The sequence below is a fragment of the Martes martes genome (assembly GCF_963455335.1).
Source record: "Martes martes genome assembly, chromosome: 13".
Lineage (NCBI taxonomy): Eukaryota > Metazoa > Chordata > Mammalia > Carnivora > Mustelidae > Martes > Martes martes.
The window spans coordinates 25,125,204-25,151,233 of NC_137901.1; the positions used below are offsets into that span (position 1 = coordinate 25,125,204).

The following is a 26,030-nucleotide window of genomic DNA, read 5'->3' on the forward strand; positions in this document are numbered from 1 at the left end:
TTTCTGTGGATTAAAAAAATATACGATTTTTTTTTCTTGGCAGAAGAAAAGGAGAGGAAGATCAGCGGGGCTCTGCAAGGAAAAAAGGGGGATGTAACTCGTGGATACGTTTTTTTCCACCCCTCAAACGTCTTGTTCTACTTTGTAAACATTTCTTTTTTTAAACCTTAGCTCCAGCCGGACGCCCCCAGACCTCCGGGGGTGCGAGGAGGTGGTGTTTTTCATTTTGGGCTTTGCATATTTGGTTCTTAGATTTTTGAGAGCCTTCCTATTTCGCCAGACATCTCATGCGGGGTGAAGTCCACTCGGCCCCCTCCCCCGAGTCTTCGTGTGCACGGAATTCGAGGAGATCCGGTTACTAAGGATATAGAGGAAAAAAATAAATCGCGTGCCTGCTTTTTTTTTTTTTTAATTGCCTGTTCTCCCCACCCCCAAATTAAGTTGCTTAGCAAGGGGGAAAGAGGCTTTTTCTTCCCTCCAGCAGCCCAGCCGAACGCCTTTCGTTTTTTGCCCCCGCGGATCTTCCATGTAGGAAGCCGAGGCTGGCGAGCCCGACTCTCGGGAGCCGCTGCGGGGGGGCCTCTTTTTTGGGAGGCGCCGACCGGGGTAGGCTTCGCCGCCCCCAGGGAAGCGGCGGCCGCGTTCCTCCGGGGTGCTCCGGAGCCCGAGAGCCGCGCACGGCGCGGGCCGCGCGGGGTGGGGCAGCCAGAGCGCAGGCCCCCGAGCCCCGGCGGGCGCCCCCGGGCCCCCGCGCGCGCCCCGGCCTCCGGGAGACTGGCGCATGCCACGGAGCGCCCCTCGGGCCGCCGCCGCTCCTGCCCGGGCCCCTGCTGCTGCTGCTATCGCCTGCGCCTGCTGCCCCAACTCGGCGCCCGAATTCTTCATGGTGTGCGGAGGTCATGTTCGCTCCTTAGCCGGCAAACGACTTTTCTCCTCGCCTCCTCGCCCCGCATGTTCAGGACCAAACGATCTGCGCTCGTCCGGCGTCTCTGGAGGAGCCGTGCGCCCGGCGGCGAGGACGGGGAGGAGGGCGCGGGGGGAGGCGGAGGAGGAGGCGAGCTGCGGGGAGAAGGGGCGACGGACGGCCGGGCACATGGGGCCGGTGGCGGCGGCGCGGGCAGGGCTGGCTGCTGCCTGGGCAAGGCGGTCCGAGGTGCCAAAGGTCACCACCATCCCCACCCCCCAGCCACGGGCGCCGGCGCGGCCGGGGGCGCCGAGGCGGATCTGAAGGCGCTCACGCACTCGGTGCTCAAGAAACTGAAGGAACGGCAGTTGGAGCTGCTGCTCCAGGCCGTGGAGTCCCGCGGCGGTACGCGCACCGCGTGCCTCCTGCTGCCCGGCCGCCTGGACTGCAGGCTGGGCCTGGGGGCGCCCGCCGGCTCGCAGCTCGCGCAGCCGCCCTCGTCCTACTCGCTCCCCCTCCTGCTGTGCAAAGTGTTCAGGTGGCCGGATCTCAGGCATTCCTCGGAAGTCAAGAGGCTGTGTTGCTGTGAATCTTACGGGAAGATCAACCCCGAGCTGGTGTGCTGCAACCCTCATCACCTTAGCCGACTCTGCGAACTAGGTAAGAAGTTGATCTGCGCGCACCCCCTCCCTTTCCCTTCCGCTGGCGCTCAAGTCGTGGAAGAACCCCCTAACCCCCCCGGGGCTTGTCTGTGTGTGTGTGTGTGTGTGTGTGCGCGCGCGCGCGCGCGATGAGGGGGGCGATGTACATTCTCTCCTGGGAAGATTTTGGGGACAAAAGTAGAGACAGGACATGGGGAAATTGCAAGGGCATTCCCTGGGTATTCCCTTCCAGGTTTTTCTCCTCTGTTGCCCCTAGGTGGGTTGTGGGCATTGCCCAGGCACATTTTTCCCAGGCACGAGGTTAAAAATGAGTTGCCTTCATTTCCACATCAGCTAGGGGGTGCAGAGAGAAGTGGGGGTCAAGCCTCCCGTGCACCCGGAAAAGCGTTGAGGTGTGTGGCCGAGTTGGATTCTGGCCAAGCCCGCCAAGGAAGGTTGGGAGAAACGAGTGGTAGGGGCTGGAAGTCTCTGTGTTTAGTAAATAAGGAGAGTTACGTCGGGATCCTCCTTGGCCGCGCAGCCCTGGGGTCTTGGGGCAGAGGGGGTTAGGATGGGAGGCCCAGCTGGGTTTCTCACTCTCAAGTCCGCCAGCCAGGATGGAAAAGAGCCAGTGGTCAGAAGTTGGGTATCCCCAGCTTTTTCGTTTCTTCCAGTACAGTAAAGCAGAGAATCGACTGTAGGGTGGTCTGTCCCCAGCTCCTCCGAGCCTCTGCCGCCCCTTAACTGCGCCGGGGGCCTGGGCCTCCCTTCTGAGACCCCAGCCTCCTTCAGCCTTTTCCACCGCTTCCCGTTTCTCCACGTCTCTGTGCGCGGCGGGGGATGTGCCTCGGGCTCCCGCAGATCCTCCCAAGTTCGCCAGCGCACTTGGGGCGCGTCTCCCGGGTGGGCTGGGAAAGGGGATCCCCGAGTTTTCTGCGCGCGTGTACGGCGGGGGCGGGGGTCGCGGGGGTGAATTGCAACCCCCGGCGGGCGGGCGGGGTCGGGGACGGGGAGGGGGCTTTGTCCCCTTCCCCGCCCCGTGAACTGTGAAGTGCGCGGCCCGGGCCGAGCCGGTGCTTTCCAGCCGGGCCGGCGGAGCGCGGCGGCGGGGCGGCTGCAGACGTGGAGGAGCGGAGCGCCGAGGCTGGCGCCAGGCGGCCTCTTTTGTTTATCTGACAGCTAAATATCAAGGCAATCACCGCCTCGCGGCCCTGCCTCCAACCCCCACAGCTAAGACAAACAGTTGGGCTGAAAGAATGCCTCTGTTATCATAAGTTTCTATCTCTCTCTCTCATGGCTCGGCCTTTATTTTCTCTTACTTTTTTAATTCCAGAGTCTCCCCCTCCTCCTTACTCCAGATACCCGATGGATTTTCTCAAACCAACTGGTGAGTGGATGATTTTAAAAATACCCTTCCTATCTTAAGTTAGACATGGAGCCTCTAGACCGCGGATCGTTCTGCCGAGGCAGCGGCTCTGGGGAGGCGCTGGGCTTGCCCCGAGGTGATTCTGGGCTTCCTCTGTTGGAAGTTTGGTGGATTTTTCTGTTTTTGTTGTGGCTGGGGTGTGTGTGTGAGAGAGAGAGAATGAATATCTATCTCGATTTTCTTTTTTGCAAAGGCGTTCTTTACGTTGTGTTCCTTTTTTCTTTTTTTAATGTATTTTCACTCTCACCAGTGTTGGCTCAGCTTTAACACGTGGAATTTGATCCACGCAGAGTGTCTCCAGCGCCAAATAGGACAGGTTGCTGGGAAAATGCAGACCTTGTGAGCGCCAAGAGTCAGTGAGAAGAACGGATAATTTGAGGAGAGGGAAGACTATTTCAAAGGTGCAGGGAAGGCTTTGGTTGAAAGTAAGAGGTTAGAAAATCTGTAAACAAGCCTTCCTACCTGGCCAATAGAGATGTTTTATCAGGGAAATGATGTTTCTGTTACTATGTCTCTGTGCCAGTAGGTTGGGACACCTTTCCTCTCTAAAATAAAACAAAACAAAACAAAAACAAGTAAAGGCGACAGAAGCAGAGGACACCTGGAAGTCACTTCGTCCCTGGGTTTTCTCAGAATTCTTGGGACTACACAAGTTTTCAGCATAGCTCTGCCTGCCTGTTGCTTTGTCACTGGGTGGCGTGGGGCCAGAGCGGAAGCCCATTTGAGACTGGCACCAGCCCCATTGCGGTCGTCTGCTTTCAGCTGCTGGCTGACTGGGCAGGGGCTCACCCTGTGGGGCACACACTGCCAGGGGGCAGCGGGGCAGCGAAACGGGGGCTCGGGAGTGCCAACAGGGATGGGCCCCAGTGTCCTCGAGCCCCTTCTTGCACGGTGAGGGGGGGGAGGGAGTCACCCCCTGAAAAGCAGGGACTGTGTATAACCTGGGCCTTCAGGCCCGTGTCCCGGTACCTGAAAACTGCAACCCTTGTGACATTTTTGTTTTGCCAAGGTTCTGGGCGCAGGAGACATGAAGGGTTGGGCCCCAGTTCTCTCTTGGAATTCCACAAGTCCTTCCGCCTCATGAGTTTTGGCTGTTGGGCCTTTCCCCCCACTAATTAAAAGTTTTGCTGGGGCGTTGTCATAAATTAAATACTTTAATGAACGGTGTAACCGAAGCCCGTGCTCTGCAGCCAGCCCTCCCGGGACTCCTCCGCTCCCTGAAGTCGGGAGGCGTTGCTGCCTGCCTGGTGCTGGGCTAACCACTGCCTGCAAAGCCCGTGATATTTTGCTTTCGATTTACAAAACACCAGATAAATGGTCATTAATGAGGAGATAACCGGCTCTGTGTATTTGTAACAAACATCACCACAAAGCTCCGTTCTAGAACGTAGCTTGGCTGGGCTTTGACATCGAGACCTAGTGTTCGTGAGGTTCGTCCTGCAAGGGGCCATCTCTGCCCTGTTCTGGTTTTAACTTCTGCATCCTTCCCATCTGGAGGGGTTCCTTATAGGAGAGAGAGACCGTTCACCTTGGCCCCAGGAGTAAAGATTACTAGGGGTCGATAAATGCTTGTGGAAACCTGAAAGCATAGAAAGGGAGGGTGTCGTTGTCTTGGGTCTCCTGCAGGGACATGAGGATAAATCCGTTCATGGGATGCAGGCAGTCCTTGTCAGGGACAGGACCTCATTTTCTGTGAGTGGAGTGATAGATTTATTCATTAGCAAGTGTTGACATTAGGTAGCAAAATGTGTGTAAACAGAGAAGCCACAAAGACAGGAGTGTGCCATTTCCAAGGGGGAGAAAAGTTTTCAAGATCAGCCAGTAGGAAGTGATTAGCCTGCCAATCGGAAACTCAAACAAGCTGGTTACTCACCCAAAAACGTTTTGTTTAAAACAAAACAAAACAAAAAAAAAGAAAAAAGGAGCTGTTGTGTAGGGACCGGAGGTGGTAAGGGGCAAAACCACTCACCCCCCGCCCCCCCAAGAATTATCTTCATACCCTGGCGGGCAGCCAGGTCTGGGAATGGTGGGGCTGGAGATAGGGCAGGGACCCGGGCCTTGAAGTCACACACACAGATGTGATGCTGCCCCAGGTTTTTGTCTTCACTTTGCACACGGGAGGAGAATACTTGGCTGGGGAATTGAGATCAGCTGCTTGTGTTCCTAAGCGTCTGAGCTCTAGGCTGGATTTTTGGTCTTAGGTGATTAGGTGAGAACCAGTTGCAAGGTTTTACAATGGACAACTGTTAAAATTTTAGCCAGTCGCACAGCTAAGAGAATCCCTTCTTGGAAGTCTCCAGCTTGGGAAGAGAGGCCTTGGGGCCTGGTACCTCTGCGGCCTTTGGAGGAACTCCAGGGCTTAAAGCTGGGAGCTCCTATTTTGCTGTGGTTCAAGCCATCCTGGGGTAGCTTCTAGATGTGGGTGCCGGGTGGTCCCAAACCAGCAGGATTTTCCGGGAAAGAGTTAGACATTAAGTGAACCTAGGGGCAAGATGGCTGGGACTTGGGGCTATTTGAAGTCAAGAAGACTCCCTCCCTTCCCACAAGGGATAATAAGGATGTGCTGTTTCAGAGTAGTAGTTGGTGTATGGGCTGGCGCTGCTGAGGGGAGTGCTCTGTGGGCTCCGCTCCCTGTGTCCTCCGTATTGTATCTGATGGTGCAGACGGCTTGACTGGTGGGAGGGGGTCCTTGCTGGAGACACCACTTGAGTAGGCTGGGGACCCAGGTGATCGGTACCCACTGGGTGGATCAGGCCTCCAAAGCGTAGTTGGGAAGTCTGGGATCTAGCCCTGTTTTTACTTCTTAACGCATGCCTTTTAACTTTTCTGAACCTCTTTAAATCTAGATGATCAAAGAGTGAAGAGTTAAATGATTCATTCATTGGCTCATTAACTGGTTCATTCATTCATTCTACATGCCTGGTGATGTGCCTGTCTAAAAATGTGAATGATTCTGATGCCGTGGATTGTGCTGTCCCCAGGGTTCATGGGGCTTGTGGTTGGGGGCAGAGGTGGTACATTGAGGGTACAGATGTGGTTGGCGGGGAGTGGGGTTGGAGCTCCTCTGGCTCTGGTGCCCCTTAAGAAGCTCAGAACTAAGTTGACAGAACATCCAGGCTCTCCAGGAACCATTCTCTTGGTGAGAGAAGTTGGATCTCCAGCTCCCTCACCTTGTACCCCCCTCTGAACAGCTTGTTCCTTGCCTGGTCCCCAGGTTTGCGTCTTTTAAGGACTGTCTTTTCCTCCCAGAAAACCCAGCACTTACTGGGTGCTTGATAATGTTTAACGATGGATGAGAGCCAGGAATGGCCTAGAACTTCTGTGTGTGTGTGCAGCCTGGGCTCTGGAGAACGGTGACACAGGGCGGAGACCTCGACACTAACTTTGGAGGTCTGTCTTGCTGGAGCTTTTTAGTGGGTGAGGGATGGAGGTGTGTGGCCTCTTGGACCTGTACGAGCTATGAGCACCTGGCTGTGTAGCTCAGCTGTGTAGCTCGAAGCCAGGCTGGATGCTGGGACTGTCCGCCTGTGGGGGGGGGGGGGTATGCCTGGGGATGGGGAGCTGTGGGAAGGGCGAGATGAGCACCGAACTCTTGGGCATGGCCCAGCTCACTGGGTGGCCCCTTGGACTGTCAGGGACGCCTCAGTTTACCCGGGTGCGGGTCGAACAGGTATACTTTGCTACTTCACAGGGGTGGTAGGGAGGCCTAATTAATGTTTGTAAATCCCTCCTGAGATCAAAGGCTCTGTAGAAGGGCAGAGCACCATTTCATAAAAACGCTTGTGGTTGTCGGTGCCGAGCTGGCTTACCTTTGATCTGAGCCGGGCTGACACCCTGAATGTGGTCCCAGCTCTGCCCTGAGATGCTGGGCTCCTCCTTTGAAACAACTTGGCCCCTGGGACTCAGCCAGCCCAAAGCTGAAGGAGGGCAGGGGGCCGTGGCCGTGGATCAGTTGTCATCTTTATCGGGGGTGGGGGAGGTGTGTCTTCCGCTTGTGGGTAGGTAGGGCCTATCTCTAGAACATGGTGAAGGCCATCAAAGTAGTTTAGAAAGAGCAGGGTCTCCACCAGTTAACAAGCAGCTCCATTTCCTGCTCCCCCTATTGTTTTGCATTTGATTAAGTGTATCCTGTAAAACTGTATATTCCTGTTAGGAATTACACTTCACCCTGATAAAACGAGATTACACGCAGTCTTTTCTCTCTCCCCTGCCCACCGCTGCGGGGCCTGCGCTCCCCCTTCCCCTGGTGAGAATTTTTGAAAAGTTGTTCTTCCAGCCACAAAGAAATGCAGGGACGTTTGGGAAGGGAGGGGAGGGTCCTGGGATTAGTAGTTGGAAGGGCAGGTGGGAGAAACCCAGAGTTGGTGGTTTTGGGGTCCTGTGTAAGCCCTGCTCAGCCCCCCACCTCTTTTTTGAGGGGGGAACAGAGACTGCTGATGGGCTCTTTGCCTCCGGGCTGCTCTTGACTTTGGCTTCTATTGGCCCATCTGGCCAAGTGGATCCAGTGGGAAGCTGGTTAGGACACACCCCGGGGACATGCTGCTGGTCACCTGGGGTGGTTGGGGGGCTGGAATTGTGTGCTTGGGTGACACCAGGAAGCAAGCCTCTTTCCTGAGCCAGCCTTTTTTTAGGGCTCTCTGGAAGTTTGGCATTGGCAGTGGTGCGTGACAGAGCTTACAGGGTCTTGTGTGTATCTTTGTTTCATGGGCATAATTAGTTGTGGTTCGGAGGCATTATTTTTTGGTTATTTGCTTGGAGGGAGGCTGTCGAGTCTGTTTCTCAGGTAGAATTGTCATTAATGATCCTCGTGAACATTCAGGTCACTGTGCTGAGCACCCGAGGGTGACAGATGTTGAAGAGAAGCTTCTAGTCTAGCTAGGACAGGCGGGATCTGAAGGTAAACGATCAGGAAAGACGGCAGAAGGGAACTCCCAAGTGCTGGGTGCCAGGAAGATTTTATGGGAGCTGAGGACAGGGAAGGGGGAGCCTTACAGGTCTGGGGCTGCCCGGGAAGGTTTCCAGAGACGAGGAGTTTGGACCAGCCCTGGAAGGAGGTAGAACATTTCCCCTCTGGCTGGGAGCCTTGAGATGTTCTCTGTCCTGATCTGGTGGTGGTGGCTTTACGCAGGTGTGTACACGAGTAGGATTCACGGGGTTCTTCTGAGATGTGTACGCTTTCCCATACTACTTAAATACGTCAATTGAAAAGGGAAAAGCTGGGGTCTGGGTGGCTCAGTTGGTTAAGCGTCTGCCTTTGGCTTGGGTCATGATCCCAGGGTCCTGGGATCGAGCCCCACGTTGGACTCCCTGCTCAGCGAGGCGTGGGGCAGGGAGCCTGCTTTTCCATGTGGCCCTCGAATAAATAAGATTTAAAAAAAAAGATTTTCAGCCCAAGGGCAGTCTTGAAAAAGTCGTAAAGAACTGGGAAATCTGTCTTTCACAAGGTGAGGGAGAGATTGGTCTGTGGGAGTGGCAGAGAGGCCACAGGATTTGAGCAAAGAGTCTTCACCCTTGATGGAGGGATAGCTGGTAGGCAGACCGCAGTGGGGGTTGAGAACAGAACCCAGGCGTTCTTTGACCTTGGGAACTACCTGGTTTTCTCAATGGGGGATTTGCAATAAAAGAGAAATTTCCAGCCAGTCTGTGATGGAGCCTGACTTGACCAATCATTAACTGGCTGCCCAGAGCCCAGACGGGTGACAAGGTGCTGTGGTCTGTCTTGCCGTGGGCAGCGAAGCCTGAGCAGTCCGTTAATAATCAGCGTCGCAGCAGGAGTCAGCTGCTTGGAATGTGTGGTTTCTCTTTAAAGCTGTTTAGAATGTGCTTAAAAATTCATCTTGGTGTTTTTATTTATTTGCGTATTTATTTATTTCCCTTTCCTTCTCAAATCCACAGCGGACTGTCCAGATGCTGTGCCTTCCTCCGCTGAAACAGGGGGAACGAATTATCTGGCCCCTGGGGGGCTTTCAGGTGAGACATTTTCTCTTACTTGTCCTGGCAGTTTCAAGACCTCTTGAAATGACTGAACGCTGGAGGAATGGGGGTGGCCTGCTGCTGTCCCCGCGGGTCTGGGATTAATTCTCAATTGTATGTGCTTAAACTGGATGCGTCCGTGTTGACTCGGGCCCCTGAGCTTGTCATTCTGTGGTCCCCTGTGCCTGCTCCGTGGATGAGGAAGTGGGGGCCAGCTGCGGGCTGGCGGGGTTCTGTTTCCTGGTTATTGTGAAAGAAGCTACTGGCTCAGGGGGGTCGCACTTGGCTGACTTGGGTCTCATTAGTTGATGGGTTTAAATCTTTTTCCAACTTGTCCTTAGTGCATGGAGCAGTTTGAAAGGGACGGATCCACCTTTCTGGAACTTGGAGCTGTCCTCTATGCCTCTGTGAAAGGTTCCATTCCCGGTCTAGCTTAGTGCATATCTGCGCCCGGGAGCCACAGGATGGAGGCCCTGCAGACCGTAGACCTCACAGGGCTTACCTGGGAGGGAAGCTTTTCCTCAGGGTCCATGGGCGTGCTGGAGGGTCACAGGATTGAGGAAGGGGCGTTGGGGAGCCCAGCATCCTTGTCCCTGAGAGGCAGGAGAAGAGAGTCATAAACTTGGAGAAACTCATTAGCAGTGTAAGTGGGAAGCATTTTCCTCTTTTTCCAAAGACATCCGGCTTACACCTGATTTTCGCACCCCAGTATGGTGTCACTAGGTTTTCTGAGAGCTCGCTAGAGCAAGAGGCAAAGTAGACTGGGGGGGGGGGGGCGGAATTCCACAGAGTTCCATGCATTTGTCTTTCTTGCTTTGGGACATTGGTATAGGATCGTGGCAGCTTGGATGGAAGCAGTAGAATTTATCTCCAGGGGGGACTGTGGTGTACCCCCTTCTGTGAGGTCACTTCTGGGAGTCAGGCGCTGCTTCCATGCCACGGTCATGCTCAGCTCATCCCGGCCAGACCCTCCTAGGCTCTCCTCTGGTAACTGAGCTTGGAGGACGCCTTTAGGAAGACCCTTGTTTGTTTTTATTTCAGGGCAGTATTTACTCTGACTGTTGTCTGGGACAGGAGGGTTTTGTTTACACAAAGCTCCTAATGAGGAGTGAGCAGGAAGGAGAGGGGACTTGGAGAGGGGGCGGGGCTTCGGGCATGAGGACGGGGCTGGACCGCAGCGGTGAAGCAGGGAACACTTGCCCCTTGCAGGAACGCGTGAACTGCGTCTTCTCTGCTTTCTAAGACTGAGAAAGTTCCTGAAAGAAAGAAGGCCAGGAAGAGGAGAGGGTCTGGGCAAAAGAACACACTCAGGATGTTGTTAGATGGGATTATTTTTTAGATCTTGAACGTGTAGGGAGGAGCCCCAGCCCCTTCGAACCACATGAAATAAGCAAGGGAAGTGGTAGCTTTTGAAAGGGGGGGGGGGCTTTTCGGAAGGGTTGTCTCATTGATAACATCTTGTCTGTCTCCTCTGCTGGAGGAAGTGACGACACCAGGCCGAGCTTCTCTTCCCTTGGCCCAAGAGCCAAACGACAGCACAGCATGCCCCCGGCAGCCCCGTCGGAGATGGGCGGGCGCCTGACTTCACGTCCCCAAAGCCCTCCCCAAACGGGGAGGGGGTGTGTGTGTAAAACAGTGACTTAACTGCTGCCCCCATCACTACCCCCTAAGGTAATTGGAACCATTTAGATCACTAAGGAGCTGCTAGTGAGGAGTGGTTGTCTCTGAAGGGATCCAATGGTTTTAACCAAACTGCAAAAGGAAAAAGACCAGGGGGCCCCCACATGAAAGAGCATTTGTTTTGAATTTTAGCTCTTAATTTACTAATTCCCAAGGCTTCAAAGTTTGAGCTCTTTCTTCTTTCCGTTCAGAGTTGGAGCAGTTTATTAATAATGTGTTGTGTGGGGAAATTGAAGAAACTTGGTTTTTGGGTTGGTGCCCAGTGGTTTGGGGGTGTCAGGAGGGGAGGTGATGGGCACGGAGAAAGCCCGGAGCTATGCCCTTTGGAGCGAGAGTGCCTCCTAAAAGATGATTTAATGGCCCGGGTCCAGGATGAGGGTTTTGCAGATGGAGGGAGCCCAAACCTCCTCCTTCCCAAGTTGATGTTTCCATCAGGGGAGGGGGGTGGCCTGGGTGTGTCCACCTTGGAGGATGAGGCTGGTGGGGGCTGTGGTGGCGGCGTGGCTGAATGGGGCAGGGCCCGTGGCCAAGTGGGACGAGGCTGCCCAAGGGAAGGGGTCAGAGGAGGCTGGAGGGTGGGAGCCTGCTTCGGGAAGGGGGGGCAAGCGGCAGTCAAGGTGGGGAGCGGTGAAAGCGGCCGCCAGGATCTGCCCCCTCCTCCCCCTTGAAATAACCTCTGTGAGTGTGTCTTTCACAGGCCCTGTGTGCTGTTTTCCTTCCTGTCCTGCCCTGGCTGAGAGCAGGCTTCATGAATGGGGCTCAGTTTAGGGTGGGAGGAAGGTCGGGAGCGGGAGCCAGAGCTTGATTCTCTTGGCAAGGGAAGAAGGGAAAGAAAAAACAGCCACATGTGAAAATGTGGTGCCTCGGAGGTTGGGGTGGGGGTGTGCTCAAAGGCATTCCCCTCCTGAACTGCCGGGGTGACTCCGAGGCTGGCCCTTCCCTCTCCTGCGGGGAAGGGGAGTGGGTGGCTGGGAGCCCTGGGCGCAGGCCCACTGCCTGCGTTTGGAATCCAGCCTTGCAGCTTGGGTCTGGCCGGGGAGGCGATGGGCCCAGGCCTTCGGGACTTCGCAGTGAAACACGCCCCACCCCTGCGAGTTTCCTCAGTCTGGGAAAACGGCACATTTTTAGAAGGCTGGGACTCGGTTCCAGGAGATTGTACTTTCATTTCTGACAGCCGGCTCTCTGAGACAGATGGATTGCTTGGTGCATGGTTTTGTGTGTGTGCGTGTTCGTGTATGTGCTGCAGACGTACAGATAGACGACTGTGCACCGGCACATAAGCAGGCAGGGGCCCCCAGGCAGGCTGTGGGATAGGCCTGGGTTCCTTCCTCTGGGAAGGGGTAGGTGGATGGCAGAGCAGCCTTTCCATGAGGATATGTGCTTTGGGGGTGGGGGAGTTGTTTGTGGTTTGGTTCTGGGCCCTGATTTGGCAGCCCCGAGTTCAGTTGTGTGTGTAATGCCTTTTGAAAGGCATGGAGCTTCAGAGTGGGCCCTTGCTGTTGGAGCAGGTCCTGGCCTGGGGAGGACCCACCTTGGAGAGGTCTGATGCAGAGGGGAAGCTTCTAGGTTTGGCCCGGTGGTGGAAGCAGGAGGATTTTGCTCCCAGAGCTTTGCCTGTATCACTGGTAATCAAAAGCATGTGCTAGAAGCTGCCATCTTTGCAGTCTCTGTCTGGAGTTCCCTGTGGAGTTTTCCTTCAGCTCATCTGTCCTGTTCTGGGTGGATTGGAGGAACACTGTCTCTCTCACCTGCAAGTTCTGGGCTGTTCAGCTGTAGACCCGACCTCCGTCCTCCTCTCTGTACGTACTCATGTCTGGAGCTGGCCTTAGTTGGGGCCAGGATTGGAGGCCAACAATTTGTAGTTATTTAAACTTCTAGAGAGATGCCACCATGGAATTCAAGGAAGGAGGTGGAGGGCAATGCTGATGTGGGTACTGAGGTGTCTTGAGGGGTTGGGAGTGCGTTGACGGAGCCCCAACTCTTGGCTGTTCAGAGTCATGCTTATCGGAGAGACATGGTCCCACCAGCCCAGGGGAGGGCCTTAAGAACCGTGTATTTAAAAAAACCCCAAACAAACAAACACACAGCATGTATGGCTTCTCATTCCCACTTCTGGGTGATGGGAGTGTCCTTAGGTCAGTGGGCACTCCTGGGACTTGTCTCTTCCTTCTCTCTGATCCCTGCTGGCGTGTGTGATTGCTACAGAGAAAGAAGTCTTCAAAATTAGCTGTATATAATCTGGAAATGTGCTCTGGCTCAGTCCATGGTCAACTTTGATTCAAACCAAGTAGCTTAGGAAAGATGATTCCATCTTGTTTCTAAGCAAAGTTCATCAGCTCCATGGGAACAGTTACTTACTGTCCAGCTTGGAATGATGATGGCACACTGGGGATCTGGACCTGGGTGCCGATCTGTTTTTCATGTCTCCTTCCTCTGCCTGGGAACAAGCAGCTTGTGGTTTCACTGAGGTCTCTAATGCCAGGGGTGGTGGTGGTGGAGAAGGACGGCTGAGCTCATCCAAGCAGGCTCTGGGGGGAGTCAGCTGTACCAGCACATGGGACTGTGAGTGAGCTCCTTACCTACCCCACTCTTTATTTAACCTGCCAGATCCAGACAGTCTGGATCTCTCAGGACCCAGCCCACAGCTCCCTAAATGCCAGTGTAATGACTCTGGCCTGGACCAGCTCACCTGGTGCACACCCACTCCCCCGTGAAGACCAGTTCTGGACAGCAGCTCAGGCATCTGCAACGCTCTGGGCCATGCTCTCAGCCCTGGATGAGGGTTCATTCATGAAATCCCCTTTGTCCGGGAAAGAATGAGGTAGGCAGGCAAGGGTTAAGTGCAGGGAGACAGAGTTCTCTGGAGCAAATCTGGGCTGCTCTTCTGGCCAGAACTAGACGGGCTTCAGCCTCCTGCATTCTGTCACCAAGGCAGAACAGGGCCTCCTAACAAAGGGGGAGAGGGCCAGGTGAGGGCCAGTTTCCAGGGTCACGTCCAGCTGTAGTCTAGCACATGAAATCTCACCGCCCTCCTTGGAGCTTTCCTTAGCAGAGCCTGGCTGTAGCCGGGTGGACTTCTAGACCTATTGGGGGAGGGGGGCGGCTCTGTGGCAAGCTCCAAGCCAGTAGGACAACGGAAAGGGAAGAAATGCCAAAGTCATGCTCAAGTTTGGCTTCCTTTGCATTTATTGTTGCTGTCACTGTCGCTGTCCCGAAATCCGGCTCTTGCCAGTGCGCGGTGACAGCCGTGCTGAGCTGTTCGCTTCAGTCTGGGCTTGGAACCCACAGCGGCAACTGTAAAGCAGGTGGGGGGACACGAGGCCTAGGGTGGTGGTCCCAGACTTTCCTGCATGTTAGACACCCTGGGATCTTCTGCATCACAGTGTGCGGGTGGGCTTCCAGGATGTGAAGCTCCCCAGGTGCTGACAAGTTGAGGAAGCCCTGGGACGAGGGACAGAGGGATCTGTGTTCCTGCGGCGGGGTAGGGGCGTGGGGGGACGGACTCTGGTGGCTTCTCCTGGTGGCCACGCAGGTGTCATTCTCTCTAGGGAAGAATTTGAGTATCTCGCTGAATGAGCCTCTTCTCAGATAAGATTTTTGCTTGATGAGAAGCTTGACAAGGTGTGTTAACTTTGCACCTTCCTCCAGCTGATTCTGCCCTTGTTAATGAGATTGTAAAAGTGGCCCGTGGGACAGAGTTCCCTTTTGGGGTGAAAAGAATGTTCTGGAACCATGAACGTACTGCTGATGCTTACATAACTCTGGGAATGCACTCTGTCACTAACGGTACATTTTATGTTCCATGTATTCTACCCCAGTTTTTAAAAGTAGTGACCTGTGGTCACTTTTAAATGCATGCTGATACTTGGATAATCAAGAACAGTGATTCCAGAGAATAAACATGGAGAGACTTGTGTTAGGTACCTGGGAGCTACTGTTGAGAAGCACTTGTTCCCAGAGCACCTCTGAGGTTTCCTGGGTTTAGGGGCTCCCGTGGATGGGCCTGTCTTCTCTAACTCTTAACTCGCTGAAGAAGTGGGGAGAAGCAGGCACTTCTCAGTGTTTTTTTTTTCTTTTTTCTTTTTTCTTTTCTTTTTTTTTTTTTTTAAAGATTTTATTTATTTATTTGACAGACAGAGGATCACAAGGAGGCAGAGAGGCAGGCAGAGAAAGAGAGGGGGAAGCAGGCTCCCTGCTGAGCAGAGAGCCCCATGCGGGGCTCGATCCCAGGATGCTGGGATCATGACCTGAGCCGAAGGCAGAGGCTTTAACCCACTGAGCCACCCAGGCGCCCCTCTTTTTTTTTTTTTTTTTTGACCTTCCCTTTTCCATGTGGGTTGCAGAAATGAGAGGCAGGAAAGTTCCCTGTGGTTCTTTCCGAGCCTGACCTTTTTGCAAGGGAGGTGAGTGCCCTTGTTTCCTCTCTGCCCCAGATAGTATTTTCCCCCCAGGTCTACCCAGCCTGGTTCCCTGCTGCCTGGCCAGCCCAGGGATTGGAAACCAAGTACGATGCTGGGGCTGTCCCCATCCCCCAAAGCCTGGGACCCCTGGTCTGTGTGACATCCCCACTGAGGTTACAGGGCTGCAGAGGGAGGCGGGTGACTTGCCCCGGGGGCCCTCCCTTTGCAGGAGCCTCGTGAAAGGTTACTGTACATCACAGCCACTGGGAGGTCACTCCTGGTCCTACCATCTTCCTCGCGCGGGATTGAATGGCCAGCCCAGAGTCTGGCCGGGTGCCTACTGTCACAGAGAGGCTTCCTCTCGGGGCTATTTTCAGCGGGAAGATATTATTAACAGCTGAGGTCCAGTTCTCAATTTAGTGGCTAACATACCAAGAAAGCAACATTGACTTTGTCAGCGACGGCTGTACCCAAACACGCTGGGGCTGCCCCCGACCCCCTTCCACGTCTCCCTGTGGGGTGTCCTTGGGGATCTGGAGTGGGGAAGTTGTGATCCGGGAGATTTTGTCTGCCACACAAAGATCGGAGACTTTTTAACGAAGCCGACTCTAAAAAAGGTGTTTCCATTCTAAGGTGGGGAGATTCTGTGCTGGGAATGGGGGCCCTGGATGGAAAAAGGAGCTTTTTGTGGAGTTCAGGACAGTTTAAAACAGTGATAACTTTCACCTTGTAAGCGAACAGGAAATATTGGGATAAGACAGGAAATTGCATCATTCCTTTTATAAGAACTCCAGAAAAAAAGTTGTTCGTGAAAGGTATGGCTAAGAGGAGGCCAGCCCTGAATTTTTTTGTTGTTGTTGTGTTGTTTCTTCAGGTTTTCAACCCCCCTTCTTCCTTCTACTCCCACGAGGACTTTTAGGCCATTTTCTTTAAGAAAGGAGCTGTTTGAGAACTTTATGTTATTTTTATTATTAAAAAAAATATTTGACCAGAAGGGTCACCTTCAGTTGAAATGTTAACTGCAGCCTTATTTCCTGGTTCACTAAAGAATCTTTCATGACTTTTTCAGTTTCCTTCCCCAAATGGTGGGGCCAAGCAGCTCTTGGCTGGAAGTGAATTTTGGTTTGGCTGCTTGAGGTCCTCAACACGGAGCCCCACCCAGTGTCATTAGCTCAGTTTTAACTTGCAAAAGGGAAAAAAAAAAAAAACTTATTTTTTTGGTCAGGGGTAGGAGGTAAGAATTTGCTCATGCCTGCAGCTCTCTACCCCGGCCTCACGTTCCCCTAACATGGGTGCCTGGCATGGGGCAGGTGGGGAGTCAAGGCTGGCTTGGTTTTTCCAGCCAGAGCCCAGTCCCGTGTCCACCCCCACAACCCCCAGGAATTCCTTACCTTCTGAGACGACGCTTCTAGGGTGCTACTGAGGAGTGGTGGGGGAAGGGGGTAATGGGGCCCACCAGTCACCCAGAAGCTTCCCCCAGCAAGAGGGCTTGCCACAGTCCCATGCGGTATGGAGAAGTAGGTGGGATATTGTCCTTGGGTATAAAAACACAAGTTTCCATTTACTCATCTGTGGGTTTCTGAGTCGTCCCCCACCCCACCCCATGATGTCATTGTTCGGATGACACAGGCCAGTGCTGCAACACGTGCTGCTAAGGGACCCCCTTTAGGATGGAGACCAGAAGGAGATTCATGTGTGCCATGCTTCCTCTCCCCACTCACTCGCCCCGCACCCCAGCTTTTTTTCCTTAGCGTGCATTATTTTGTTTTCATAACACAACAAGAGCCATGGGGTGTGTAAGAGTATTGTTGAGAACACTCGGTGAGCGGAACTTGTCCAAACAGAGCAGGACGCCAAGGCAGAATGCTGTGGGCAGGTGGTGTGCCCACAGAGGTTGCCGGGCTGGCGCCTGGCTTGGAAACCCCTCTCTGTGGATCTGCCGCAGCTGGCTGGGAAGTCGCTGAGGACAGGGGCTTCTCTCTTCCCACCCCGACCAGGCACTGGGAGGGGGGCCTGGGCCTTTCTGGCTGACCCCTGGCTGGAAGGCGTGTTCTCCTCCCAGCTAGGTTCACTTGTACCTCCCTCTGGCGGGTGTAAAGCTGGGGTGGGGTGGGGGGTACCCAGCTGCTTCAGGAGAAGCCAGCATGTCTCTGGTTCAGTGATGATTTATTGAGTACCTACTATGTGCTAGGCCCCGTGAGGTGTGGAGGATGCAGTTTGGGGGCCCCTGGTAGAAATTTTTCCTGGAGGTGTTTTTGGGTCAGTGAGGCGTAGAGGGCTCTGGAACGGGATTTGGATCTGTCCGGAGTACAGATGGAGGGCAGCTTCTCAGGCGGTTTCCACAGGACGGAAGGAGCCAGGACCCTTGGGCTCTGGAGGCGGGCGGTGGGGTGAGGTGTTGTAAGACGAGGCAGAGGTGCAGGGATGGGCCCCTGGAGGGATTGTCTGAGCACGCAGGGTAGGCAGAGCTTTGCTCTCAATGGCTTTTGCCTCTGCTTTGGTTGTGTGGTCTGCAGAGAGTTGAGATAAAACAAAGCTGGTGGATAAACAGAGGTCTGTCTCCTCCCGCTCCAGCCCCTCCCCCATCCTCCCCTTGATTTCGAAGATAACAGCAGTGGCATTAGGAGGTACAGTTATAATCCAGACTCTGATAGTAGATAGTACTTGGGTGTGCAGTGTGGAGGGGAGGTGACCAGCCGCGCCCTGGCTGGGTTGTGGGACCACAGCCCCGGGGCGGGGTGGGGGGAAAAGGTCCATAGAGACACTGATGTCTCTGAAGATAGTATTAATGTCTGGACAGCCACAGGGCAGGGGCAATCTCAACGCCCTAGAGCGTGACTTTCCTTTTAGAACTCCGGTTCTGAATGCACCCAGTTGGGGGTGCATCTCGCGCTTTTTAATTTTAAATCTGCCGGTCAAGGCCGTTTCTGAGATGCCAGCAGCATGCGGGGGGGTTGGGGGGGTCCCGGCGCACCTCGGTGGTGATGTGTGGGGTGATCTAATAGGCAGTGACCAGAGCACGTTGGTTTCCACGCTCTCCCCGCCCCCGGCCACCGGAGGGCTCCGTTCGTGGAGGTCACTCGCTCCATTGATCTTCTCGCTCTGCCGTGGAACCCCACCGGCCGGAACAGTCCGAGAGCTGGTTTGGTGTGGGGTTTGATCCAGGGCAGAAAAGGAAAGAACTGATCTCCACTCCGGTTTCATCTTGTCGAGTTCCTGTCAGCAAACAGGCCAGTTCACTGGCCAGGGACTGTTCGTGGCTCTCGGGTTTGTTCATTTCAGAATTGCCTTTTTACTTTGAACTTGGGATGGCCGCTCAGCAGGAACAGAAACAACATGACGCCGGGCGATGACTGGGCTCTCTGGACGCACCTTCCTGCGTCTGCCGCTCAGAGGTCACAAGCGGCTCCTGTCACCCTGTCCCGTTCACCCCCACCCCCCGCCCCAGCTCCCACAGGCCCTCATGAAGTTGGAAGTGTCTCCTTGCACAGTAGGCAGAGTGAAATGGGGGGGCCAGGAAGGGTCTCAAGGTGCTAGGGGACCTTGCCAGCCCCAGGGCAGCCTCTTCGCCAGCACGGCCCCTCCCCCTCATTAATCAGTAACCCAGAGCGAAAGAGCTATTTGAGTCTTCTGCGAGCTTGGGTGCACAGTTCAGCTCTTAAAAATAGATGGGCCCCATCTCCAGCTCAGTGGGGTCACAGTGAAGACCCCCGCTGTGGGGTGTTGCCTGGAGGAGGAGGCCTGTGGTGGGGGGCATGCAAGAGTCCCGGGAGGGGCCTTGGAGAATGACAATGGGAGGGAGAGGTCCCCCCCCCCAAGGTGTCTGTCCTTAGGGGCTGGCTGACTTTTCCTGGCTGAAGGTGGAGCTTTTTGCTTGCCGGTGGCCTCCAGGGCCTCAAGTTTTTCTCATCTGCAAAATAAGAGATTGGACTGGTCTCTAGCAAGTCGCCTTGCAGAACTTGCAAAGCATCCTGTGATTTGTGTGGTCTTTGGTTCTTGGATTTTGAGGGGAGGTAATGAGACCCCCTGTTGCTGAGGTGGTGGGTAGATAATGGCCTCTTGAATGCTCGAATAAAAAAACATTATAGTTCTTCACATTTCTTGGCTTGCAAATTCTCCCAAGAATGAGTGAAAATTGAGGAATCCTTCCCCATAAAAATGCATATGCATACCAAAATTTGCATGCATTTTCAGGGGGCCTTTATGCTTGTGATGGGCGGAAGCCCACCCGTGAATCACCTGTACATAAGGCCTCCAGGTTAATGGGGAGCACCGGAAAGTATTAGAAGAGGTGGGGCCTTCTGTTTTGTGTCTTTTTCTTTCTTCTTTCTCCCTTTCCCTCTCAACTTTTTTTGTTTGTTTGTTTGTTAAAGACAGCAAGAGAGGGAACACAAGCAAGGGGAGTGTGAGGGAGAAGCAGGGAGCCTGATGCGGGGCTCAATGGGGGATGGGGGCTCAGTCCCAGAACCCTGGGATCATGACCTGAGCTTAAGGCAGATGCTTAACCCACTGAGCCACCCAGGTGCCCCTCCCTTCCAACTTCTTTTTGGTCAAAATACACTCCACATTTCCTATCGTGACCGTTTTGAAGTGCATAGCTCAGCAGCATGAGTCCGTCTCCTTGCCGGGCAGCCTCCCCCACTGTCCTTCTCCGGGACCACTTCTCTTTCCCAAACTGAAACTGTCCCCTCAAAACCCTAGCCCCCCAGCCGGCCTCCCACCCCGGGCTCTGGGCAGCCCCCTTCTGCTTCGGTCTCTGCATTTGACTGTGCTCGGTACCACATAGGGGTGCAGTCATCCCACACGTGACGTGACGTTCTGTGGCTGGCTGATGGCACACCTCAGAACCTCCTCAAGGTTCGTCCGTGTCCTAGCCTGCGTCACAGTGTCGGTCCTTTCTTAGTGTAGGTGTCTCTACATCTTCCTTCATTCATCCTTCAGTGGACGCACTTGTGTTGCTTCCACTTTCTGGCTGTTGTGAAAAATGCTGTGAACATGTGTGCCATTAACCTTCAGGGCCCTTCTGGATACACATCCAGAAGTGGGATTTCTGGCTCATGGGGTAACTCTGGGTTTGGTTTTTGGGGCAGCATCGTAGGGCAGCGCCATCTTGGCCCGTGTGTCTGTTGTGGACTGGTGGCGTGGGGCGGGGGACTCAGATCAGCCCTCATGCTCCCTGATGCAGCTAGATGGCTTTGAAGGGGAGCCCCAGCGCAAGGGGTGGGGGTGCCGAGTCTGTCCCGGGGTGGTGGGGGACGGGCGGCCTGGTTCTCCACAAGTAATACAAGCCAGATTGGAACCCAAATGTATGGGAGGCCCAGAGTCCTATGAAACGTGGGGCACACGGCACAGAGCGGCGGGCGATTTCTGGTGGGTTCTGGGGGCCTCGCCATGGCAGTCAAGGGTGGGGGAGGCTTCATTCCTCTTTCACGGGGCGGGCACCCCCAGGCCTGGGAGGCCCTGGGTGCTTTGGGGGTGAAAGGGCTGGGGTGGCTGAACAGCCAGTGTGTCAAAGCCAGAGAGATTAGATTACAGAGGTAGACAGAAGTAATGATTAACTTTTCCAGTCTGCACACTGTCTCCAGTCTGTCGTACTGTTGTTTTTCCCTGTGAGTACAGTGCGGGCCGGGCCTGGCCAGGCCCCGGTGTTGGGTTGTAAAGAAAGAGGAGGAATGATGGCTCTGGGAGCGAGCATGGGGGCGGGGAGCCAGGAGCTGGCCGGAGAGGGAGGCTTTTCCATCGGATCCTGCATTGGAATTTATTGGCCGGAATGCAGTAAATGTTCAAAATGCCATCCCATCCAACAGTTTTCATAATTGTTGTGGAACAAGGGGAGCTGGGGGAGGGGAGGGATGAAAAGGACTTTTGTTTCTCCCTGTGTTTTTCCACGTCTTCGACGGTTTTCCTACCCTCTAGAAAAGCTGGAGTCCAGCAGGAGCTTTGTGGGGGATGGGAGGGGCAGGGCCCGTGTCTGGGTCCTGTAATACTGTGCTGCTTTTCGGGGTACTGGAGGTCGTTGTGCATGGGGCTTTATTAAAGGGCCCCACAGCAAAAGCCCCAAGACCCGCAGAACCAGGCGGGAAGTGTTCTGTACCTCTGGGAGTCGTGTCCTTCAAAACCTTTGACGTATGCATCCATTTTTATGAAGATGCTTACGGAGTTTGAACATGTAGCCCACATACTTAGACGGGGTCAGTGCAGAGAAGAAGATGAGGGACTTTCTGCTCGTTTAAGAAATGATTTTTTGGTTGGATTCATGTATGCCTTCCCACTAGGGAATCCACATGTGGAATTTGGCGGGGGGGATCTCTGGTCTCTCTCGAGGAGGGAGGCTGGGGGGGGTAAGCCTGGAGATAATGATTTGGACATTTTCCTATTGGGTGATGGTCCCGCTTGTTGTGTCTTCTGGGAGTGTGGCCGGGGTCCTACCTGGTACCATGGTGGATACGTGCCGTGCAGGTCTGGGGGCTGTGTGTACGCAGGTGGGTGAATGCCCTTTCTAGGGGGAGGGTGGGTCACGGTGGGAACTTCAGGGTGCGCCACGGAGGGGAATAGTCTTGAGATTCGAACTTGAAATGATGAGGCTGGGTACACACTCAACAGCCAGAGGCCCATTTACTGTAAATATTATGAATGGAGTTGGCCAGGCAGGGAGTCCCCACCCTTCCTCTGAGTCCTGTCGGAGCTGGGCAGAGCGGGCCTCCTCAGAAGGCAGGCAGCCGGGTACACGCTATAATTTGCATGGCTGAAGGCTGGGCCACAGGAAGCCGTGTCAGCCCGGCTGGCGAGACAGACGGGAGCTTTTGATTTGTGTGGCTTCCCTCCCCTGCCCGGCACTGCCCTCCGTTATAGTCTCTGCTGGCCAGATACTGCTCTTAGGAGGGTCCCCTGGGCTGGGGGCTGGCCTTGGACATTTGAGGGGCCTTGGGGAACATGGGTGGGGCCCGTTGGGGGAGTCGGGGGTAGAGGAGTCCATTTTAGCTTTAGTAACTGGTCGTAAGGCACAGTCAGGTCTCAGTCTCCTAGATGATAAGCAGGATCTGCCGGACCGGTGAGCTCAAGAGCTCGCAGGAGGAGAGAGGAGATGGGCGAGAAACTTGAGGGGGCCAGGCCTGGGTGGACATTGGGAAGCATAGTGGTGATACGGGCAGAGACCCTCCCCTTGGGGATCCTCCTCTTCCTGAGAGCCGTGAGTGACGAAAGAGCACATACAGCTTGTACCTCCCCACGTTTAAAAAGAAACCAGTTTACAGAGGGACACAGCAAAATCTGGCTCAAATCTCTTTTCCCTTTTGATTTTGTTTTGTCTTATTGTTGCAAATTAAATGCAAAAATGTGCCAGGCTCCCCAGCGTGATTTTCTTATTCTCCGGAAGGTAGTAAAAATAAATGGAACCTGTGTTCATACTGATGGGGCACTTCTGTGAATCACAAGAGTGTAGCCAGAGACTGGAGAGCCTGGAGGGGGGGACCTGTTGTGTCCTCGCCTCCTCTGTATTAGTTAGGGTTGGGTCAGACTGAGCCTCTGGGAGGGCAAGCCACTTGGCCAAGATCGTAGAACGGCTTGCTGGCAAAGAACCCGGTTCCTTCCCCCGCTTGGTGCAGGGGAGCTGGACCCCACGCTCGGGGTCCTCATTGAGAGGGAAGTAGTGAAGTCAAATGGGAAGTAGGCATCGTGTTTCCAAGGCGTGTTCTGAAGGACACTTAATTTTCTTCCTCCAGTATTTGGAGAGGGCCAGGAACGTCAGAGGTCAGAGGTAGCAGCCCACCGCGGCTCACGTCGGCCACTGTTCTGGCCCGGAGTTCCAGCTCTGTTGGGCAAGTGATCGGTGCCTCTTTCCCCCCTTCCACAGCGTAAAAACACTAATAGGATGCGACCGCATACCGTCATGTGATCCCTTCCACCTGGGCCCGGACGTAGTAAATGCTCATTAGGTATGGGCATGACCCAGACCGTTCTTTCCCCTGGGGGGAGAAGGGGTGGCTAGCATTGGGAAGCGTTTTCAAGAAGTTGGAGAACCCAAGGCAGGATGTCTGAGAGATGAGACCAGCATGTATAGCACAAGCCAGGTCATGGCCCCTGGCCACTTTGTATCAGATTGTCACAACAGCCCTGTGAGGCTGGCCCTGGGAGCTCTGGGAGCTTAAGTCACTGCCAAGGTGCTGTGGGAGAGGGGTCTGAAAGGGTGTCGGACTCTAGCTGGGTGTGGGGTATCGCACAGTCTGAGTTCCCTGTGTGTGGGGTTATCGCACAGTCCGAGTTCCCCGGGTGTGGGGGTATCGCACAGTCCGAGTTCCCCGGGGGCCAGTTTTTGGGGATCCCAGCTGGTTGGACCACAGGGACCCCAGAGCAAGTTCTCCGGCCTTTGAAGCAGACCCTGTGGTCCTCCTGTGCTCTCCCCCCGCCACCCCCATCCACCTCAATGAAGAGATCTTGTTGCAGAGTCTGGAAACAGCCCAACCTTCTCGGTCCTGCCTTCTACCAACCAGAATCCATTTCCTGATCTCTTTGGTGGGGGAACTTGGGGTTCGTGGTGATGGGCTGAGTCTGAGCGTTTTCAGGGTTAACTGGGAAGTGTTTGGAGTTTGTTTCAACCCCTATGGGTAACACGTTCCAAACTCCAGGGTTGTCTGTAGGAATCAGAGGGAGCCCTGGCAGAATCTTTGGTGTTCTGGACGAGGTCGTAAACATGGCAGATGGGAGTTCCCTCCAGAACATGAGTGGAGCTCAGACCCAATGGGTTTTCTCCATGGCTGCTTTAGGTTTCAGTCTTTGGGGCTTGGACAGTAGACCCAGCAGGGTTCCTTGTTCATTGCGAGAGTTTGGGTTGAGAGTAGATGGGACAGATGGCCCCTCTTATCTCAGTCCTTGTCTCCAAAGTGGGCTGGTTGCTCTCGGGACAGCCAGTTTCCTGACCAGGGTGGGGAACAGGGCTGACGGGTGCTGTTAACCTTTGAGATGTCTGAGGTGGGGGGAGGACGGGATGAGGCAACCTTTGGTGGCGCCTGAGTCCCGAGGAGGGAGGACCCTGGACCTGTGGCAGGCGAGGTGTGGCCGTGTTTGCGTTCCAGGGTTGCTGGGTTTAACTTGTGTGTCTCCCTGTGTGCCCTTTGCTTGCCCTTAGCCATCTGCATGAAAGCAGCTGTTTCTGCCCAGTCTCCCTCTGCTGGGCCGCTGGGGAGGGGGCACACAGGCCTTGACCCACTGTGGGATTTTTGGCAGAGATGTCTCTCTTTATTTTTTTAAAGATTTTATTTGAGAGAGCAGACTACCTGCTGAGCCTGATGTGGGACTTGATCCCAGAACCCTGGGATCTCATGAGCTGATCCCAAGGCAGATGCTTCACCAACTGAGCCATCCAGGTGCCTCGAGATACCCTCTTTATAAGAGCCTTGCAGAGAGGAGAGTGGGTTAGACCCCTCCTTGCCCACGTTTTACTCCTGTCCCCTGTGTCCCAGCAGTTGGGCACGGGTAACACAGTGTGCCCCACTGCTGTGGCTCAGTCTGTACTGGCCTGGTTCCCCACTGTGTTCCTGTCTGGAAAGGCCAGAATCTCGGGGACCTTCTGCAGCAGCACTCCTCTGTATGGCATAGCCGGGCACCAGTGGCCTCCTGTCCGTGCCCTGTCCCCAGAGCACCACGGGGTGTTTTAGAACAGTCCTGCCTCTCTGGCCCTTACGGTCAACTTCATAAGCAAGAGACCAGAAATGGTACCATTGAGGCACTGAGCTTGGTCTGTCCTCTCTCCCTCCATTTCTCTTCATGTCCTCACGCCTTGGAAAATTCTGGGGTCTAGTCACCCACTGCCTTTGAGAACCCTGGGCGTGCGAGTCATTCATGAGTCTCCAGTCTTCTAGAAGGGTCAGGACTGTTCATTCATGACCAGGGTAATTAAATAACTCTTTGTAAAGAGGCAGGGAGCTTCTTGGTAAGTGGTCTTCCCTAATGCAAGTGCAAACACAAGCAAAATCCTTTCCTTTCTCAGCAGCCCCCCCCTTCCTTTTAAGGGGTAGGTTTTTATGCTTTAAGGGAAATGAGGAAGGGGAGGGGAAAACAACCTTAAAGGAATTTTAGGCGGATTCAGCATTTTTCTGGGGTTGCTCCAGAAATTCCCTAAACTGTAATAAAAAGAAAAAATTGTGAGCAGGCATCTGATTAGTTGGCTTTTTACAACACAGCTTTTCTTTTGGATGCTTTAAAATGCACAAATACAGTTTTAAAACAAGCCCCTGTATAGTTTTCGGGAGGAGGCAGAGAAGTTGCTGAAAATACCGGAAAAGGTTGTAAAGCTGAGGGAAGTTAACAAGGGCCTGCGAGTCTTGCCTTTGGAGGATAAGTATCAGCATCCATGAGGAAAAGTCAGAGGCAGGCTTCTGAGGTTCTTCCTTAGTTCTTGGAATGAGGGACGCTTTTCTGTGTGAGAGCCTCCCCGTTTCTCCCCCTGAGGCCCGGGGAGCCCCTCTAGGAGCTAAACCTTTTGACCTTTGTGGGGAGATGGTTGTGGGCTGTGGCCCAGTTCAGGGAACTGTGCTTCTCTGAAGGTGATGCTGAGTGTTTCCCAGAAATGAGCCCAAGTGGTGGGGAATTTGGGGCACATCTCTGAGTTGGCAATGTAGGGTGGTGTCCCAGGCCCCCAGAAGTGTGATGTGTTAAAGAGGCCTTCGCTGGTGGGATGGTCTTGCTGGAAGGCATGTTTCTGAGAGGAGGTAGCTGGCCACTGGGAGGCTGGGGGTGGCCATGGGGCAGGGCTGGGAAGGAGCTGGCGAGGGTCCTAGGGCGGCTTAGGGCACCTAGTGGGCTTCCCAGGGTTTTGTCCATGCACAGGGACACCTATCGCTGCTGGTGATCTGGGCTTGGCCATTAACCTCAACAGAAAAAAAGGCTTTTTCCAGGGATGTCTAGTGGCAAATTGCTGGGTGGACTGGAGGGCTACACAGATGAAAGAGAAATGTGCCAGAACTCTTCCCCCTCCGCCCACCCGGTCCCTCTCTCTCTCCCTCCCCTTC

The 26,030-nt window shown here is 54.4% G+C and overlaps 1 protein-coding gene across 1 annotated transcript in view; it reads left to right on the forward strand.

Moving 5' to 3' along the window:
• The first annotated feature begins 266 nt into the window (after positions 1–266).
• Positions 267–26,030, forward strand: part of SMAD7 (SMAD family member 7) — a 30,133-nt gene continuing 4,369 nt past the window's right edge. Inside the window, exons 1-3 of the mRNA XM_080820867.1 lie at positions 267–1,564; positions 2,879–2,932; positions 8,867–8,941. Coding sequence (XP_080676993.1) covers positions 952–1,564; positions 2,879–2,932; positions 8,867–8,941 — 742 coding nt within the window. The 5' untranslated portion in view covers positions 267–951. The remainder of the gene's footprint in view (positions 1,565–2,878; positions 2,933–8,866; positions 8,942–26,030) is intronic.